This window comes from Onychomys torridus, chromosome 7 (genome assembly GCF_903995425.1).
Source record: "Onychomys torridus chromosome 7, mOncTor1.1, whole genome shotgun sequence".
NCBI lineage: Eukaryota > Metazoa > Chordata > Mammalia > Rodentia > Cricetidae > Onychomys > Onychomys torridus.
In genome coordinates this window covers 100826381-100845920 of record NC_050449.1, presented here as the reverse complement: position 1 = coordinate 100845920, position 19540 = coordinate 100826381, and the positions used below count along the sequence as shown (strand labels likewise).

General features: G+C 40.6%; 1 protein-coding gene across 8 annotated transcripts in view; it reads left to right on the top strand.

Annotated features, from left to right (window-relative positions):
• Window positions 1-19540, top strand: part of Rbm6 (RNA binding motif protein 6) — a 124680-nt gene that overhangs the window by 93905 nt on the left and 11235 nt on the right. For all 8 annotated transcript variants that reach the window (XM_036192597.1, XM_036192598.1, XM_036192593.1 and 5 more), the window contains 10 exons: window positions 3911-3971; window positions 7384-7650; window positions 8776-8936; window positions 11113-11210; window positions 12610-12652; window positions 12772-12853; window positions 13119-13204; window positions 13586-13732; window positions 17491-17586; window positions 18379-18639. In XM_036192597.1, coding sequence (XP_036048490.1) covers window positions 3911-3971; window positions 7384-7650; window positions 8776-8936; window positions 11113-11210; window positions 12610-12652; window positions 12772-12853; window positions 13119-13204; window positions 13586-13732; window positions 17491-17586; window positions 18379-18639 — 1302 coding nt within the window. The remainder of the gene's footprint in view (window positions 1-3910; window positions 3972-7383; window positions 7651-8775; window positions 8937-11112; window positions 11211-12609; window positions 12653-12771; window positions 12854-13118; window positions 13205-13585; window positions 13733-17490; window positions 17587-18378; window positions 18640-19540) is intronic.

Sequence of the window (19540 nt, the reverse complement as noted above, 5' to 3'; positions counted from 1 at the left end):
CAGGACATAATATCATGAATGTAATAAATTATTACAATTAATGTAATTAATGAATACCATAAATATAATTATTGAATGAAAAAAAAGGATAGTCTCCAGTGTGAGATTGTTGTCAATATGTCAACTTTTTTGTTCTATTCAAATGTATTAGTTTTTGTTTTATTTTATTTTATTATTTTCCCTAGGAAGCCTGTTTTCTAATGAGAGACAGAAGTGGGGGGTGGATCTGGGTGGGAGGAAAGGTAGGTGTTATGACTGTATCATGAGCCCTCCAGAGATCACCAGGTAGAGTTGTCTGTTGCTGTGCCCATTGTCTTCTTGGAGACCTTGGGAGTCACTGCTAGGATCTAAGAGTTTCTACCTGTCATATAAGTTTAAATATCTTAAATGCCATCTTCAGCAAATCTCTGACAGTTTGAGAACTTGAGCGTTTGTTTTTAGTTATTTGGTTTAGGCTATACCTTGAAAACATTGACAAAAACAGTCAGAAGCAGAACTAAAGGAATTAAAAAGCAAGGTTAGCACATTTGAATATTTTCCCGGAATTATAGACATTGATGGATTAGATCTTTGTTTTAAAGCTACCTATGTGGCCTTCTGATTATTAAACTTGTGTTAAAAGTTTTGAGTTAATCTTTGTGTTACAAATATTTTAGATTTTTAACTATGTCCAATAAATTTATAAAACAATAATTTTTTTGGTTGTTTTGGTATTATTCTTTCCACCTGCCAATTTTTGACCTCAGACATAGAGACTTTAAAAACAAGTCTGGGTCTGAAAAAGGTGGGTTATAACCCAGTTTCAGAGCCAGCCTTTTTTTATAAAACAGAACAGTAAAAACAGTTTTTATATAGGATGTAGTTCTAATGGCCAGAATGCCCAGAGATAAATTTTGAGCCTGGGTGGCTGGCTGCAGCAGTAACAGCTGAGCTGTAACCAAGACATACAGAACATAGTAAACTCATACTTTTACAACCAGTCAGACATAAACATGCAGTGGCCATATTCATGCATTCAAACATTAAAATAAACAGACAAAACTTTTCTTACTTCCTCCAGCTGTAATTTCAAGGAGGAGTGCTTTGATACTTATTGGATCCAGTTCTTTTGGGCACCAGAGAAAGCTGCCTAGAAGCCTAAGTACTGCACTCTGCAACCATACACTGTCATTGAGTTATTTCAGATTGCAGCCCTGGGCAGTGGTGATACAGTGGTTTAAAGGAGCTGAGGGTGCAGTGCTTCCATAGCAGAGCCAGCTTGTAAAGTTTTTTCTTTGAGGGCCAAAGATAATTTTTCTTGGTGACACTATGGAAATAAAGGGTTTTAGCCAACAAGGGGGATGCAGGACTAGATCCCACCAGGTGACAATGTAAGGAATCTGGTCCAGATGGCCTGGAGTCCCAAAGATGACATCTTTGGCACAAGCTACCAGGTAGGAGTCAAAACTTCATTCTCCTGGCCAGCCTATATCAAAGGAGGGCCATTCTAGCTGACAGAATGTGATTTTTTTTTTTTTTTTAAGTTTCAAACTCGTCTTTATGTGCTCTAGTCTTAAACTCCTGAAAATGATCAAGAATCAAGGGTGTGGGAGTACTTGGTTGTCCCATAACGTCAGTCGAGTGTCAGACACGAACAGTCCAAAAGTAAACAAAACACTAAAACAATGTGAATTCTTCCTAGACACCAGAGGAAAGACTGATTCTTCTTGGCCACCTGAGGAAAAGCTGATCCTCCTGGCCAACAGGAGGAAAAACTGAAACCAAGACAACGGCTTGTTGCCTGTCAGTGGGTGCAATTCTACCTCCTCTATTCAAAGAATCTAGGGAGATCCACGATCCAATCCCATACAGAAGGGCTATATCCCAGTTCCCCAACCTGCGGTCTTTCAAACGTGTCTGCCCAGACCTTCTGCTGGCAGCTTGGAAATTGGCCCAGTCAAAGTACAATGCAAGACAGAGACAAAGTGGAACCAAATGAGACAAACAGAAAGACACTCACAGGCCTGTCAAAGGCTCCATGAGTCAGGGTCCCAGCGGGTCTGGGAGATCTCAGACAAGCCCCCAAATGTTATGCCTGAGTCATGGTCCCCCCACCAGAGATCATCAGGAGTCTGAGTTTGTATACAAAAGCAAAGAGCCTTTATGGTAAGCTCTAGCTTGGGCTTCTGGTCTGTTCTGGTCAGACACAGCGATTGGATCAGGGAGAGCATTGAGCTCAGTTATGGCTCAATTGGTTTTTAAGGAGTAAAGGATGGAGGTGTAGGGGAATTTGAAATCCAGATGGGGGTTGAACTCCTGATTGGGCCGGAGTGAGGTAACAGAAATTTTGTCAAACAGCTATTGGTTACTGGCATTGCTTCGAGGAAATTGGCAGTCTGTATACAGATTATGTAAGCTATCCTTTATATTTTAGAGCATTTAGTACTTGTTTGTCTCAATTTTGATTGGTTCTCTGCAGGGTACAATTTGTGACTTTTCCTGGTTATTGTGATGGTGAGGCCTAGTCTCAGTATTGTTAATTTGTAGCCTGTCACGGCTGCACTAATGTTGCGTTAGACCTCTTCAATGGAAAGGCACTAGGAGGAGTAGAGAGAGGGGAAGCCATAATCTGGATATATTATGTGAGGAGAAAAAGCTATTTTCAGTCCTATTGCCCCAGCCTCCTGAATGCTAGGACTACAGACATGTGTCATCACACCTGGCAGTTGTAGGTCTCATAGCTTCTGTCAGACCTGGCATAAGTCGTATCCACTCACGTTCTATTAGTATGATACATGGTGATGGCTGACAGTGGAAAGGAAAGGCTTCACTGCTACTTTGACAGTAGAAAGGGATGTATATATAATCTACTTGTGGAAATAACTGACTGTGGTGATGCTACTAACATTATTTATCCTCTGTGGGACTCACATTTAACCTCTACAAAACCAGGATTTATTAGTGCCTATATTGTGTGGTTAGTAGGGTTATTAGGATTATTGGATGATGGCATATGAAGTGGGCATTAGCCATTGCTGCTGTTGCTATTCTTATTTCTGTCTGGTAAAATCTTATGTAACAAAGTCCTATTTGAATAGTACCTTTTTTATAGTTCCTGTTCTTTTGTTTCATGACAACCAACTCTTCTGCTTTTGCAGCTCGTTGAAAAATTGAGGGCTTTTGAAATTGAGTGATATGCTTAATTCCCCCCATACTGCAAAGTGTTTCTTCCCTTGTCTTAAACTAGTGAAGGCTCCCTTTAAGTTTTTGGGGTTTTTTTTGTTTTGTTTTTTTACATAGGCGCTAGAAGTATAACATCTGTCTGTTTTCTTATTCCTCATTGTCCCTTTCTGGGAAAGGAATTGGTAGTTGAATCCTTTTGTTGGTTTTAGTTTTGTGAGGTAGGGTTTCCCTGTGTAATAGAGCCTTGGCTGTCCTGGAACTCACTCTGTAGACCAGACTGGCCTCCGACTCACTCACAGAGATCTGCCTGCCTATACCTCTGCTAGGATTAAAGGCGTGTGCCACCACTGCCCAGGTGGTAGTTGAATTCTTAAAAATCCAGCTAAATGAGAAAGAGGAACTGTATTACCAAAACCAAGTTTGGGTACAGTCTGTAAATAGCGATGGCTTTGGGCAGTAGTATCCTTTAAGCCACTTAACAGACAATTTTCTTAGTGTATTTCCATTAAAGATCCCTATTCAGGTCAAAGGTATTCTGGTCCTTGTTAAATGCTTTCTTAGAAGTCACTTCTCAAACAGTACTCACTTATTCTGTCTGCTGTTGTCAATAAATAGGGTTTTCAAATATTTTGAGGGGATCCTGGGATTTTCCTTGTTTCTTTCATTTTTATTACTCATTTTGGATGTTTAATAAGGTTTCTAAAAATGGTTTTGATCACATTGGAGTTTTTTTTTTTCTTTCTTGCAGTGTAAGGCCAGCACAGGTGGGCATCAGTCTTCTTGTTCATTCTGCAAAGGCCCAAAGGAAGGTGAGTAGAAAAGTGATGCCTTTTGTCTTATATAATGACCAAATTATTTTTATTTTATTTTAAAAAATAGATAACCCAGGGTCTAGAAAGATGGCTCAGTGGTTAAAAATATATATAGTCCTAGCTGAGAGGTGGTGTTGCACACCTTTAATCCCAGTACTCAGGGGGCAGAGGCAGGTGGATCTCTGAGTGATTTCAAGGCCAGCCTGGTCTATAGAGCAAGTTCCAGGACAGCCAGGGCTACACAGATAAATCCTGTCAACAAAAACAAAACAAAAAGTAAAAAACAACAACAAAAAAGGAAATACATGGTCCTTTCAGGAACCTGAGTTTAGATCCCAGCACCCATGTAAGGCAACTCACAATCACCTGTAACTCTAGATCCAGGGAGTTTAAAGTCAGCTTCTGGCCTCCCTGAAAACTTAAATATAGGTTGCATGCACTCAGATACATACACTTAAATAAAAATGAAAATAATTATTTTTCAATTGATAACCCAGCCTGTAATCCCAGTACTTAAGAGACTAAGGCAGGACAATCAAGCATTTAAGACCAATATGTGACATGTAACAAGACCTTTGTCAAAAAAAAACAGCCCGGTAGTGGTGGCGCACTCCTTTAATCCAGCACTCGGGAGGCAAAGGCAGGCAGATCTCCCTGAGTTCGAGGCCAGCCTGGTCTACAGAGTGAGTTCCAGGAAAGGCGCAAAGCTACACAGAGAAACCCTGTCTCGAAGAAAAAAAAAAAAAAAAAAAAAAACCAGTTGAAGGGGGACTTTAACCAAAAGTAAAGATGTATGGGGGGGGGGGGTGGCTGAAAGCATTAAAAGAAGAAAAGGAAGCTGAGAAGAGGAAAGGAGAGGAAAAAAAAGAATTGACACCCTAAAAACAAATCAGGGAAGTTGGTGGATAGTAAGATGGCTCTGTGAGAAGTGCTTGTCCAATAAGCCTGACTTACCTGAGGTCACTTATGGACCCATGTAAAAAAGCCAAAAGTGGTAACACACGACTGTAATACTGACACAGCTTCTGTGATGAGACAGGAGCAGTGGCAGGAGAGTCACCCAGAAGCTAACTGACTAGCTACCCTAAAGTTTGAAGCAGTGCAGGAGAAACGAGAGGCTCAGCAAGGTCAGCGGAGAGAACAGACTCCTGACCGTTGTCTCTGACCGAAGCATCTACACTGTGGAACTCACACACAGGCCACACACATACACACCCATATACAAATTTCGAGGCCAGCCTGGTCTACAAAGTGATTTCCATGACAGTCAGAGCTACACAGAGAAACCCTATCCCAAAAAACAAAAACAAAAAGGAAGAGTTCTTATGGTACTTTGACAGATGGATAAGTTTATGAAAACCTTAGACCACAAATACTTAGAACTGAGTCTGTAGCTCAATGATAATACATGCATAACTTGGGTTTGATCCTCAGTATATCACATTCACAAGGAAAAGGGAGAGAAAAGAAAGCAAGCATATATATTCACTTATCATCTGCTACTAGTGTTAAATGACTACTAACTACATCACTCCCATAGAATGTCTGTTTTTGAGCCACATGGTTTCCTTAGTAAATGCTCTAAGAATGAATGAATTACATAAATAAAGAAAGAAGACTGACTGATGAGAATGCTCAGTGGGTAACTCCTTACAGTTATCCTGACTTCCTTCCATATACATGTCATGGCATGCACACAGCCATATGCAAAACTAAATAAATGAATAAAGTATCTAATTATAAGAAGAAAATCATAATAAAAAATAATTAAAAAAAAGAAAATCAATCACAAAAATATGCTAACTAAACAAATAGTCTTACTATGTACTCTGCTAGTATTAGGACACCAGAAGAAGCAAGGCTTCTAGACAAGTGCTTTGGGTATTTGCTACTAAGCCCCTAGCAACCGTATCTTTCCTAATTTCGTCCCTACATTGTTTCTCCTCTTTCTCTCCCCTTACCCTTTCTTTCTTCCCTTTACCTTTCTCTCTCTTCCTCTTTTTCTCTGCCATATACTAAGGTTCTATCCCAGGACCTAGTACATGGTAGGCAAACATTCTACCACTGGTGTATATCCTTAATCCTTTTTGGTTTGTTGGTTTTTGATTTTTTGAGACAGGGTTTCTCTGTGTAACAGCCCTGGCCTTCCAGGATCTCACTTTGTAAACCAGGCTTGCCTGGAATACAAATAGATCTGTCTGCCTCAGCCTCTCTAGGGCTAGGATTAAAGGCCTTGTACATCACACCCACTCTTTGTATTTTGAGACAGTTTCTCACTATGTAGCTGTAGCTGGCCTGGAACTGCTATGTAGACCAGGTTAGCCTTAAACTCACAGAGATCCTTCTGCCTCTCAAATATTGTTTTTGATTTTGAGACATGGTCTCGTGTAGCCCATGTTGGCCTTTAATTCACTGTGAATCAAAGGATGACGTTGAAGAACTTCTGGTTCTCTTGCCTGTACTTCCCAAGTACTGGTGTTGATGTGTGCTGTCATTACCAGCTATTTTGTTTGTTTATCTTTTGAGACAAGATCTCACTATATAACCCCAGCTAACCTTAAACTCATGATCATTATGCCTTAGCCTCCCAAGTGCTGGTTCCTACATATATTTTTATTGTTGGTCATAATAATCAGGTTTAGCAGGTATTAGGACTAATTTGTTGTATTATGTAAGCATTTATTAAGTGATTAGTTTTCTTGTTTTCAAAGCTTTTTTTTTTTTTAACTTTATTTTTATGTATCTTTGTGAGGATGAGCCACCTGTGTGTAGGTGCTATAGAAGCCAGAAAAGGATAGATTCCCTGGAGTTGGAGTTACAGATAAATGTTAGCTGTCTGGGAACCAAACTCAGGTCCTTGGGAAAAGCAACAAGTACTCTTAACTGCCAGTCAATCTCTCCAGACCCATGATTAATTTTTTTCAGATTTATTTATTTTTAATTTATATGTATATTTGTCTACATGTATGTATGTGAACCACTTGAATGCTTTTTCCCTACAGAGGTAAGAAAAACTTACAGGATTCCTTGGGACTGGAGTTACAGATGGTGATTGTGAGCTGATGTGGTGTTAGGGATTGAACCAGGTTCTCTGCTAGAACAGCAAGTGCTGTTAACTGCCAAACCATCTCTCTAGACCCTGTTAAATTAAAAAAAAAAAAAATGACCTTTTCTCCGGGGCTAGAGAGATGGCTCAAGAGGTTTAGAGCACTGGCTGCTCTTCCAGAGGTCCTGAGTTCAATTCCCAGCAACCACATGGTGGATCACAACCACTTGTAGTCAGATCTGGCACCCTCTTCTGGCCTGCAGGGATACATAATAAATAAATAAATTTAAAATTTTTTTTAAAAAGCATTAGTTGGTTTCATAAAGTCATTTATGTTTTCTGTTTAAATTCCCCTACTGACAGAAGTCAAGCAAGAACTAGTATCCTATCCTCAACCTCAGAAAACATCCATACCAGTTCCCTCAGAAAAACAACCTAACCAGCCTCGGCCAACTGATAAGGAACATGAATTCAGGAAGCGGGAAGAAGGACAAGAATCAAGATTGGGACATCAAAAGAGAGACACAGAAAGATACTTTCCTCACTCTCGAAGGGAAGGGCTTACTTTCCGAAGAGACAGAGAAAAGGAGTCATGGTCTGGAGAGACACGCCAGGATGGAGAGAGCAAAAGTGAGTGATTTGTCAGGTCATGTGACATGTTGGAACCATAGGTGGGTAGCTTATGTTGTGGCCTCTACTCAGCTCTGCACAACCTAGAAGGCATTAACTTCAATTGGCTTTACTCGTCAGGAGAATCTATATTTTCCACATAACAAGTTGCTATATTAAGAAAAATGGAGTAAGACATGATTTTAAGTTTCTAAATATTGGTAATGAAAAGAAATGTAGGAAATTGTTTTTATAAAAACAAACCTTGTGGGGCTGGAGAGATGGCTCAGTGGTTAAGAGCACTAACTGCTCTTTCAGAGGACCCGAGTTCAATTCCCATCGCCTATATGGTAGCTAACAACGGTCTATAACTCCCTCATCTGACACCCTCAACACCCTCATACAGACATACATGCAGGCAAAACACCAATGCACAGGGTTGGGGATTTAGCTCAGTGGTAGAGCACTTGCCTAGCAAGCCCAAGGCCCTGGGTTCGGTCCTCAGCTTTGACCAAAAAAAAAAAAAAAAAAAAGGAAAACAAAACAAAACACTAATGCACATAAAATAAAAATAAATAAATTATAAAAGAAAAAATATTAAAAAATAAAGAAGGAAGGAAGGAAGAAATCAATAAATCAGCCTTCGTAGAGCAAGGTGATATATAGATTAAAAAATGATGGGCTGGAAAGGTGACTCAGAGGTTAAGAGCACTGGCTGTTCTTCCAGAGGTCCTAAGTTCAATTCCCAGCAACCACATGGTGGCTCACAACCATCTGTAATGAGATCTGGTGCCCTCTTCTGGTGTATAGGCATATTGTATGCATAATAAATAAATCTTTAAAAAAAAAAATGAGCTGGAGAGATGGCTCAGTGATTAAGGGCACAGGCTGCTCTTCCAGAGGACCCAGATTCAATTCTCCACACCTGCATGGCATCTCAGAATTGTTTATGATTCATGTTCCAGGAGATCTGACACCCTCACATATACATGTAGGCAAAACACCATTGTACATAAAATACAAATAAAGTACAGATTTCTTTAAATCTTTTTATACATGTAAAAGAAGAAAAAATGACCATTAAGTTCTTGGAACCTCAAATGTTTATGTCTCTTCCCTTAATGTCTCTGTGCTTGCTTCATTTAGCAATCATGCTAAAGCGTATCTATCGTTCCACTCCGCCTGAGGTGATAGTTGAAGTGCTGGAGCCCTACGTCCATCTTACTACTGCCAACGTCCGTATCATCAAGAACAGAACTGGTCCCATGGGTCACACTTACGGCTTTATAGACCTCGACTCCCACGCAGTGAGTTTTTCCCACTTTAAAATGAAGGCTGGCTGGGCGGTGGTGGCACAGGCCTGTAATCCCAGCACTCGGGAGGCAGAGGCAGGTGGATCTCTGTGAGTTTGAATCCAGCCTGGTCTACAGAGCGAGTTCCAGGAAAGGTGCAAAACTACAGAGAAACCCTGTCTCGGAAAAAAAAAAAAAAAAAAAAAGAAAAGAAAAGAAAAAAAAGAAAAAGGCTGATGACAAAAGACCCTTGTCAGTGTTTGGGGAGGCATCTCAGGGTACCAGAAGACAGAGCTCCATATGGATTTCCAGAGCAAATCTAGGCACTGAACCCCGCCAACATTTAGTTTATTGTTGCACGAATTCCTAAAGTTCCTATAAGAAAGAACCTGGAACCAGATATTAGGGTAAATGCTGAAAGATCAGAGAGATAAAGGAACAAGCCACAACTACTTCTCAGCTCACCAGCTCCATTGATACACAATATATCACCACATTGGTATTTTCTAATCTTTTTTACCTATTTTTTTCTAGTCCCAAATGGTTTCATATTTGATAGTAGTATAACATTTCCTCTTTTTCTTCCAAATATATAATAGACATTTTTGTTTGTTTGTTTGTTTTAGAGACCGGGTCTCTTTACATAGCCCTAGCTGTTCTGGAACTCACTATGTAGACCAGGCTGGCCTTGAAACTCACAGAGATCCACCTGCCTCTGCCTCCCAAGCGTGGAGATTAAAGGTGTGTTCCATCATGCCTGGCTTCAATAAAGTCTTGTAGTTTGCATTTTTAGTTGTGAGACTCTTTTCTATGGAAATATAAAGATAGTAATGAAAACTGTTATTTCTCAGATATGCTCAAAAGTCATCAGGGACTTTGTAAACTGGATCTCATATGATGATTTGCAGTCTAAGAGAAGAAGATTTCAGTTTCTGAAATACATGCCAGAAACTGATATTTATTCTGATTGTTACCCTTCATTAAGAATGGCTTACTTGGGAACTGGAGAGATGAGTCAATGGTTAAGAGCACTTGTTGCTCTTGTAAGTTCAGTTTCTAGCACTTACATGGTAGCATACAACTACCCCTAACTCTAGTTCTATGGGATCTGATGCCCTCTTCTGACCTTCAGAGGCACTAGACATGCATATGTTGCATACATTTAGACAAAAGCACTCAATGCAGAAAATAAAAATCTTTTTTTAAAGGCTTATTTTTAGTCAGATATGGTGGCACAGCCTATAATGCCAGCTACCTGAGAGAATGAGGCAGGAAGACGGCAAGTTCAAGGCCTTCCAGAGCTACAGTATGAGTTTAAGTCCAGTCTGGGCAACCCCGGAAGACCCTTGCTCTATGTAGGTAGAATGTAGCTCAGTGCTTACCTAGTATACATGAGGCCTTAGATTCAATATCAGTTCTCTCTGTCTCTCTCTGTCTCTCTCTTTGTCTCTCTCTCTGTCTCTCTCTCTGTCTGTCTCTCTCTCTCTCTCTGTCTCTCTCTCTCTCTCTCTCTCTCTCTCATGCACATGCACATGCACACCAGTTTTTTACCAGCCTGCTCTTACTGTAAAAATTATTACCAGATGGGGCAGGAGAGATGACTCACTTGCTGCTCTTCCAGAGGAACTGGGCTTGACTCTCAGAACCCACATGTTTGCTCACAACCATCTATAATTCCATTTCCAAAGGATCTGATGCCTTCTTCTAGCATTCAGAGGCACCAGATGTGTACATGTGCACAGACAAACATGCAGGCAGAATACCCATACACATAAAATCACATACACACATTCGTTTATATATTTATTTATTTATTTGTTTTTGTTATTTGTTCTTGGATTTTTGTTTGTTTTGGTTTTTTGAGACAGGGTTTCTCTGTGAAACAGTCCTGGCTGTCCTGGAACTCTCTGTAACCAGGCTATCCTCAAACTCAACAGAGATGTGCCTACCTCTGCCTCTCAAGTGCTAGGATTAAAGGCATGCACCACACCTTTAATAAATAATAAAATAATAATTAATTAATAAAATGATTTAAAAATTAATAAATAATAAAATATTTAAAGATATTATTACTATAGAGTTATGTCTAGTAATTTTATCTTCTAAGAAGGGAAATCTATGTTCAGCTCTTTTTGTAACGATGTTGTAGCCTTTTCTCTCTTTGAATTCAAGTTTGTCCTTGGTTCTTTAGGAAGCTCTTCGAGTAGTGAAGATTTTGCAGAACCTTGATCCACCATTTAGCATTGATGGCAAGATGGTAGCTGTAAACCTGGCTACTGGAAAACGAAGGTAAGGCCTTACTTCAGTTTTAGGGAAGAAACTGCTCTTCCTGGCTTAGAGACAAATAGTAGGTCATTGTGACTTCCCAACATGAGATGTTTCTATTACATGTTTATGCATTTTCTTTTTTCTGTAGTGTGCTTTATTCTGACTATAGAATTGTTTTCATTTTTAAATAGTATTTCCACCTGAGCATGATATCATAGTCCTTTAATTCCAGTACTAAGGAAGAAGAGGCAGGTAGATCTCTATGAGATCAAGGCCCACCTAATCTCATAGCAAGTGCCAGGCCAGCTAAGTCTCCATAGTGAGACCTTGTCCCTAAATAAATGAACGAACGAATGAATGAATGAATATTATTTCCAGGTTGGTTTGGTTTTTGGTCTTTGGTTTTTGTTTTGTTTTGCTTTAAGATTTATTTATTATGTGTACAGTGTTCTGCCTGCATGCCAGAAGAGGGCGCCAGATCTCATTACAGATGGTTGTGAGCCACCATGTGGTTGCTGGGAATTGAACTCAGGACCTCTGGAAGAACAGCCAGTGCTCTTAACCGCTGAATCATCTCTCCAGCCCCCTTGTTTTGTTTTGTGGTTTTTTTTTGATTTTTGGTTTTTTGCCAGAGCTGAGGACTGAACCCCTAGCAAGCGCTCTACCACTGAGCTAAATCCCCAACCCCTGTTTTATGTTTTTTGAGGGGTCTGGTTTTGAGACAGAGTTTCTCTGTGTAACAGCCTGGGCTTTTCTGGAACTTATTTTGTATACCAGGCTGGCCTTGAATTCTCAGAGATCCGCCTGCCTCTGCCTCCCAAGTACTGGTATTAAAGGTGTGTGTCATCGTCACTGCCCAGAAAGAGTTTTGATTTTTGAGGCAAAATCTCATGTTATAGCCCATACTGGTCCAGGGTAGCCTCAGAGTCACAGCATTCCCCCTGCCTCAGCCTTCATAGTGCAGAGGTTACAGCCATGAGCCAACACACCTGGCTGGTATGTTTAAATATTCAGGGATGGGGTGGGTGAACCTCTCATTTTGTCTCATTCTTTAGAATCCTAAATAAATATACAGTCTTCCCACTGTCCAAAACACAATCATCCTAGAATGTCTAATGCAGTTCATCTTTACTTCTTTACTCATCTTAACCAAAAAGTGTTGACTGGGAGATAACTCCTCAGAGAGAAGAGTTTACAGAGATGGGGTGGCTTTTGCTCTAGCACCTCTACTTAGTCGTTTGTTTTGCTCCAAAAAATTACTACTCTACCTGACTCTCGCCACTGTTCCACTCAGGTATTTGGATCACCCAACCTGCTTGTTATTTCCTACACAATGAGGAAGATAGTTTTTCAGTGAATCTGTAGGTTTAAGCATTCCTCAGATACCTTTTAGTCAGTCTTTTCATGTTTTATGTTGCAGAAATGATTCTGGGGACCATTCTGACCACATGCATTACTATCAGGTAGGATTTAACATATGGAGAATGTCCTTTTAAAAAACCTTCAGGTGGTTAAAAGGATGGCTGTTAAGGTTAATGACTGTTGTACAGTTCCATAATTCTAACTTCACTTTCTCTGCTAGGGTAAAAAATACTTCCGAGATAGGAGAGGAGGAAACAGAAATTCAGACTGGTCCTCAGATACAAATCGACAAGGGCAACAGTGTAAGTAATTTTTATTTTATTTTTCTCTTTTTTTTTTTTTATCTTGACTGGCTAGTCATTGCCACACAAAACCTGTGTGGTAAAAAATTGTAGCAAAAAGACTGTTAACTGGAGCACTCACCCAAGGAGAATATACCTTGTATAGGCTCTACACCTCTTTGAATTGGCCACCCTAATTCCCTAATTTTGCTTCATTCTTGGTAAGTCCTCAGTAACAATTTTGTTGGACAGGAACTAATGCTGGCTCTGATTTTATTCCATGTAGCATCCTCTGACTGTTACATATATGATTCTGCTACTGGCTACTATTATGACCCCTTGGCAGGAACTTACTATGACCCCAACACCCAGGTTAGTTTTTTTGCTTTATTTACTCTGTCAGTAATTCTTTTGAGAAAAGTACCCATAATGTGTTACTCTGAGTATTTTATCCTCTGGATTCTCTGGATGCTCATTGCTTGAAAAGTGGAAAGTTTATGGAATCTGAACTGTTGCCTGTATGAAAAATCAGTGCCCTGTGGCATTACAGGTAAGAACAGTACTGCTCTGGGAACAGTGTATAATTGGTGGCCTAAATACATACTAGCCCCTAAAATGTGTTCTTAGATGTTATGGGTTCTTCAGCTTCTAAAAGAGTCGTTCTATTCCCTTGAAGGGAGCTGTGTTCCTTAAACCTGAGATTCTGGAAAACCAAGCATTCTATAGACTTAATTCTTTCATACTGTATCACAGCAAGAAGTCTATGTGCCCCAGGACCCTGAGTCACCAGAGGAAGAAGAGATCAAGGAAAAGAAATCTACCAATCAAGGAAAGTCAAGTAGCAAGAAAGAAGCATCTAAAAGAGATAGCAAAGAGAGAAAAGACAGAGGAGTGGCAAAGGTCAGTCAACTTGTTAGTCTGCTCTCCGTTATTACATGGTTACATGTAAAATAAAATAGAGGCGTTATGAACAGAGGGGGTCTAGGGTTAAGGTAAAAAGTCACTTTAAAAATTCTCTAGGGAGCTGGGCGGTGGTGGTGCATGCTTTTAATCACAGCACTCAGGAGGCAGAGGCAGAGGCAGGTGGATCTCTGTGAGTTCGAGGACCACCTGGGCTATAGAGTGAGTTCTAGGAAAGCTGTCTGGAAAAACCAAAAAAAGTGTGTGTGTGTGTGTGTGAGGTAAGACCACTGACTGACTGCTCTTCCAGAGGATCCAATTTCAATTCCCAAAACCCACCTGGCGGCTCACAACTGCCTGTAACTCCAATTCCAGCAGACAGAACTCTATATTCTGACCTCCTTGGGACCAGACATGTGATGCACAGACATACATAGAGGCAAAATACCCATATACACCAAAAAATACTTTTTAAAAAATACTCTAAGGCAGAAGTTCTCAATCTTCCTAACATGACCCTTTAATACAGTTCCTCATGTTGTGGTGCTCTCCCAACCATAAAACTATTTTCATTGTTACTTCATAACTAATTTTGCTACTGTTATGAATCATAATGTAAATGTCTGTGTTTTCTGAGGTCTTAGGTGACCCATGTGAAAGGGTTGGTAGACCTCAATGGAATCAACCCATGGGCTGAAAAACACTGCTTTAGCATCTGGAGAGATGACTTAGTGATTAAGAGCACTTGCAGGACCTGGGTTCAGTTCCTAGCATACACAAGTCAGCTTATAACCCCATCTCTGGGGATCTAACATCCTCTTCTGGCCTCTGAGGTCACTGAGCATGCACATGATATATGTGCTCAACCACACGCACATGCACACGCACACACACACACATACACACCCCATGCAGGCAAAACACTTAAATACATATAATAAATAGAAATCTTTTCAAAAACAATTTAGGTCAGACATGGTGGTGAATACCTTTTATCTCAGCCCTCCAGAGGTAGGTGGATCTCTTGAGTTCAAGGTTAGCCTAGTCTACATAGTGAGTTCCAGAGCAACCATTGCTGAGTAAAGACCTGATCTCAAAAAAAAAAAAAAAAAAAAACCTTACATTTTTTTTTTTGGTCTAGTAGTCCCCTTACCTTTTTCCCTATATATGGTAGCTCTCTTTTTACAAATGGTAACACTAACTCAAGTTATTTGAGGGGCAGGAGGATTGCCAAAAGTTCCAGGCCAACTAGGGCCTTATTTCAAAAATTAAAAAACACATTCAGGAAGCAGAGGCAGACAGATCTCTGTAAGTTCGAGGCCAGCCTGGTCTACAGAGTGAGTTCCAAGACAGCCAGAGCTGTTACACAGAGAAACCCTGTCTCAGGGGAAAATAAATAATAAAAAATAAAAACAAAAACAAACCAAGGGCTGGCAAGATTGCTAGGTGAGTAGAAGTGTTTCCTGCCAAGCCTGGTGGCATGGATTTGACCCTCAGGACCCATGTGGTGAAAAGAGAAAAACCATTCCAGCAAATTGTCCTCTGACCTTCATGTTCAAGTCATTGTGTACATGCAGACATAGACACAAAATTTTTATTTGTTCGTTTGTTTGTTTATTGGTTTTTTGAGTCAAAGTTTCTCTGTGTAGCTTTGGAGCCTTTCCTGGAACTCATTCTGTAGCCCAGGCTGACCTCAAACTCAAAGAGATCCGCCTTCCTCTGCCTCCCGAGTGCTGGGATTACAGGCATGCGCCACCACCGCCCGGCAAATTTTTAAAATGTTATTTTTTAGTGACTCAGCTCAAGTCCCAACAGCCTTTTTTTTTTTTTTTTTTCTTTTTATGGAGCTGAGGATCGAACCCAGGGCCTTGTGCTTACTAGGCAAGCACTCTACCCCTGAGCCAAATCCCCAACCCCACCCCTTTTTTTTTTTAATGTGACACAGTCTAACTATACAGCCCTGGTTTGCCTAGAACCCTCTATGTAGACCAAGCTGACTTTAGACTCATAGATCCACCTGCTTCTGCCTCCTGGATACTAAGGTTAAAAGTGCATGCCACTACTCCCAGCCCAGTTGTTTTTTTTTAAACTTACTGGGGGCACACAACCATGGATGTACATTCATTGCATACATATATGTGGTGGTCAAAGGACAGCGTTGTAGAGTTGGTGCCCCCTTCCAGCTTTATATGGGCTCTGGGAATTGACGTTGGGTTACTTGCTGAGCTATCCTGCCAGCCTATTGTCCTTTTAGTGTGTGATTCTGTATGTACACTTCTCTTGTTTTAATTGTAACAAGAATAGCCCTTCCTTCCTTCCTTCCTTTCCTTCCTTCCTTCCTTCCTTCCTTCCTTCCTTCCTTATTTATTTTATTTATTTATTTGTTTATTTATTTAGCTTTATATATTCAGGGGGATGACACCTGGTATGTAGAAGCCAGGGAACAAGTTTTAGGAGTCAGCTCTCTCCTACCAGGTGGGTCTCAGGAATTGAACTCAGGTCACTAGTCTTGTCAGCAAATGCCTTTACTTACTAAGCCATCTTGCTAGCCCTCCATTTTTTATTTTTTGGTTGTTTGGTTTTGATTTTTGGTTGTTTGTTTGTTTTGGTTTTTCGAGACAGGATTTCTCTGTGTAGCTTTGCACCTTTCTTGGTGCTCACTCTGTTGCCCAGGCGAGCCTAGAACTCACAGAGATCCGCCTGCCTCTGCCTCCCGAGTGCTGGGATTAAAGGTGTGTGCCACCACTGCCCGGCTTACAGTTTTTAATTCACGTTCTGTTTTGTCATAAGTAATTTTCATATTTATACTATTTTGTTAGAATAATGTGACATGGTAAATTCACATTAAAACCGTACCTCCTTCAGTCCCTCATTATTGGTCTTTCCTAATCTTTACTATAATGTTTCACTTTTTTTGTTTGTTTTATTTTGTTTATTTTTTGAGACAGGGTTTTTCTGTGTAGTTCTAGCTGTCCTGGAACTCACTCTGTAGACCCAGGCTGGCCTCGAACTACCTGTTTCTGCATCCTAAGTGCTGTGATTAAAATCATACGCCAACGCACCTGGGTCACCGCATATCAGTTATGTATTAGTGAAAATTAATGAATTGGTTTGAGGTTCAGTTTGTAACTTCTTTTCCCCTTCCTGGTATTTCCATTTGTCTAAATACAGAAAAAGAAAAAGAGACTTATCTTTGTCTTTTTTGTGCCTCTAAGAACTTAAACTTTAAAATCATGCTGCCTTTATGTTTAGGTTCTGTCTCCAGGTCTAACATATTCTTAATCCTTTTGAGAGTAATAATGCCTGCTAGAATCTAGGAGAGTTGTAAGTAAAGGTTGAATAAAATAATGCTGTATATTAATACCTCATCTCGGTTGGGGATTTAGCTCAGTGGTAGAGTGCTTGCCTAGCAAGCGCAAGGCCCTGGGTTCGAGCCTCAGCTCAAAAAAAAAAAAAAAAAACCTCATCTGGTGCCTAAATTGTTGTAGACACACAAATTACACTAATGTTTCTTTGGGTGTTTATTTGTTGGTGCTGAGTGTTTTACTCAGGTCCTTTCACATGCCAGGTAAGTGGTCTACTGCTTATCTACTCCAGGCTCAAATGTTACACTTTTAAAGGTTCTGTATTTCAAAATAACTATAATGTTGCAGATGTTTATAGATTTGGAAAACCAGGCTGATTTTAACAAAACTAACTCATTAACCAAGTTTTTATTAGTAATTATCATAAAAAAAATTACCTTTGTTGTTGGTCAGTTTCAAGAAAGTACCAGTGAGGAGAAGTCCCCCCCAGAAGATGTTTTTAAGAAGCCCCTGCCTCCTACTGTGAAGAAGGAAGAGAGCCCCCCTCCAGTAAGGCTAATTCTGATGTCATGGGCTGGTCTGGGAGGGAAAGGAACCCCAAAGGCTCCTGCCTCTGTCTGGTTTTGGTCTTTTGACTCTCTCTGTATCCCAAGTAAGGATTCCTCTAGTGTAAATAGCAGGAAAATTTGCTCCCTGACAGCAGGGCTGTGACTGGCTAGTCAGAGGCTGTTGTCTGACTTCTTTTCCTTTACTTTGTGGGTTGTTTCTCATCACACTGGGTATTGGCTCCTCCTTGTGTGTGTGTGTGTGTGTGTGTGTGTGTGTGTGTGTGTGTGTGTGTGTTTGTGTTTGCATGCACAAAGTTAAAGAACAACTTTATGGAATTGGTTCTCTCCTTCTACCATTATGTGAGTTTCAGGGATTTAATTCTGTTAGTCAGGCTTACATTCACCCAGTGAGCCATCTCTCTGCTCCTCCTGTTTCCTTGTTAAGGTATGGTCCTGTCAGTTCTTTTCTTTCTTAGTGTTGGTGCCTGTCCTAGATCTCACTCTGTAGACCAGGCTCAACTCAAACTCAAAAAGATCCGCCTGGCTCTGCCTCCCGAGTGCTGGGATTAAAGGCGTCCGCCACCAGCGTCCAGCTGTCAGTTCTTTTCTATACCATGTTTTCCTGGCCTTTACAAAGTCAAGCTCAGCTGTGCCGCTTCCAGAACAGCATAGATAGTGGATGTGTTCCAAACCCAATCAGTTAGAACAAAGAGAGGAGATAGCCTTATCAGAATATTCCCAAGTGTAGGTTAAATTTTTTTTTTTTTTATAAGCCCTGACTTTTTCCTTCTAGCCTAAGGTGGTAAACCCATTAATTGGTCTCCTGGGTGAATATGGAGGAGACAGTGACTATGAGGAAGAAGAGGAAGAGGAACAGGCCCCTCCTGTGCAACTTCGTACAGCACAGCCTCAGCAGCGGGAGGAGCAGACCAAGAAAGAGAATGAAGAAGACAAGCTCACTGACTGGAATAAACTGGCTTGTCTGCTCTGCAGGAGGCAGTTTCCCAATAAAGAAGTTCTTATCAAACACCAACAGCTATCAGACCTGCACAAGGTATTTCAGGAAGAGTCCATTGCCTTTTCAATCTTTGGCTCTTACCATTGATGGGAATGAAGACATTTAAACCTCCTTTGTTTTTATCATCTCAATTTGTGTGTACATGATAAGTGTCTGGCTCTAGTGTTCCAGGGCACATATGTGGAAGTCAGAGGACTATGTGGTCAACTCATCTCTCTCCTTCCATCTTTACATGAGTTTTGTGTATCAGGTCACCCAGGCTTATATAACAAGCACCTCTACCCACTGAGCTATTTTACTGATTATTCTTCCATTTTTCAATTCATGAATTGTTGTACGTTATGAAGTTTTGCGTAGAATTGGAGAGATATTGCAGCAGGTAAGAGCACGTGCTGTTCCCGGACGGTGGTGGCACACGCCTGTAATCCCAGCACTTGGAAGGCAGAGGCAGGTGGATTTCTGTGAGTTCCAGGCCTGCCTGTCTACAGAGCTAGTCCAGGACAGCCTCCAAAGCTACAGAGAAACCCTGTCTCGAAAAACCAAAAAATAAAAAAAAGAAAAGGAAAAAAAAAAAAAAAAAGAGCACTTGCTGCTTCTTCCAGAGGACCTGAGTTCAGTTCCCAATACCATATGGTGACCTTATAAGACTATAAGTGCAGTTCCAGTGTCCTCTTCTGACCTCCACCCTTTTGTTGACCCCATGGGTACTGCATGCACATGGTGCACATACATATGTGCAGGCAAAACATTCATACATATTAATTCTATTTAAAATAAATAAATAAATAAGCTGGGTGGTGGTGGTGGCGTACGTCTTTGATGCCAGCACTTGGAAGCAGAGCCGGATAGATCTCTGTGAGTTCGAGGCAGCCTGGTCTACAGAGTGAGTTCCAGGACAGCCAAGGCTACACAGGGAATCCCTGTCTCAAAAAACCAA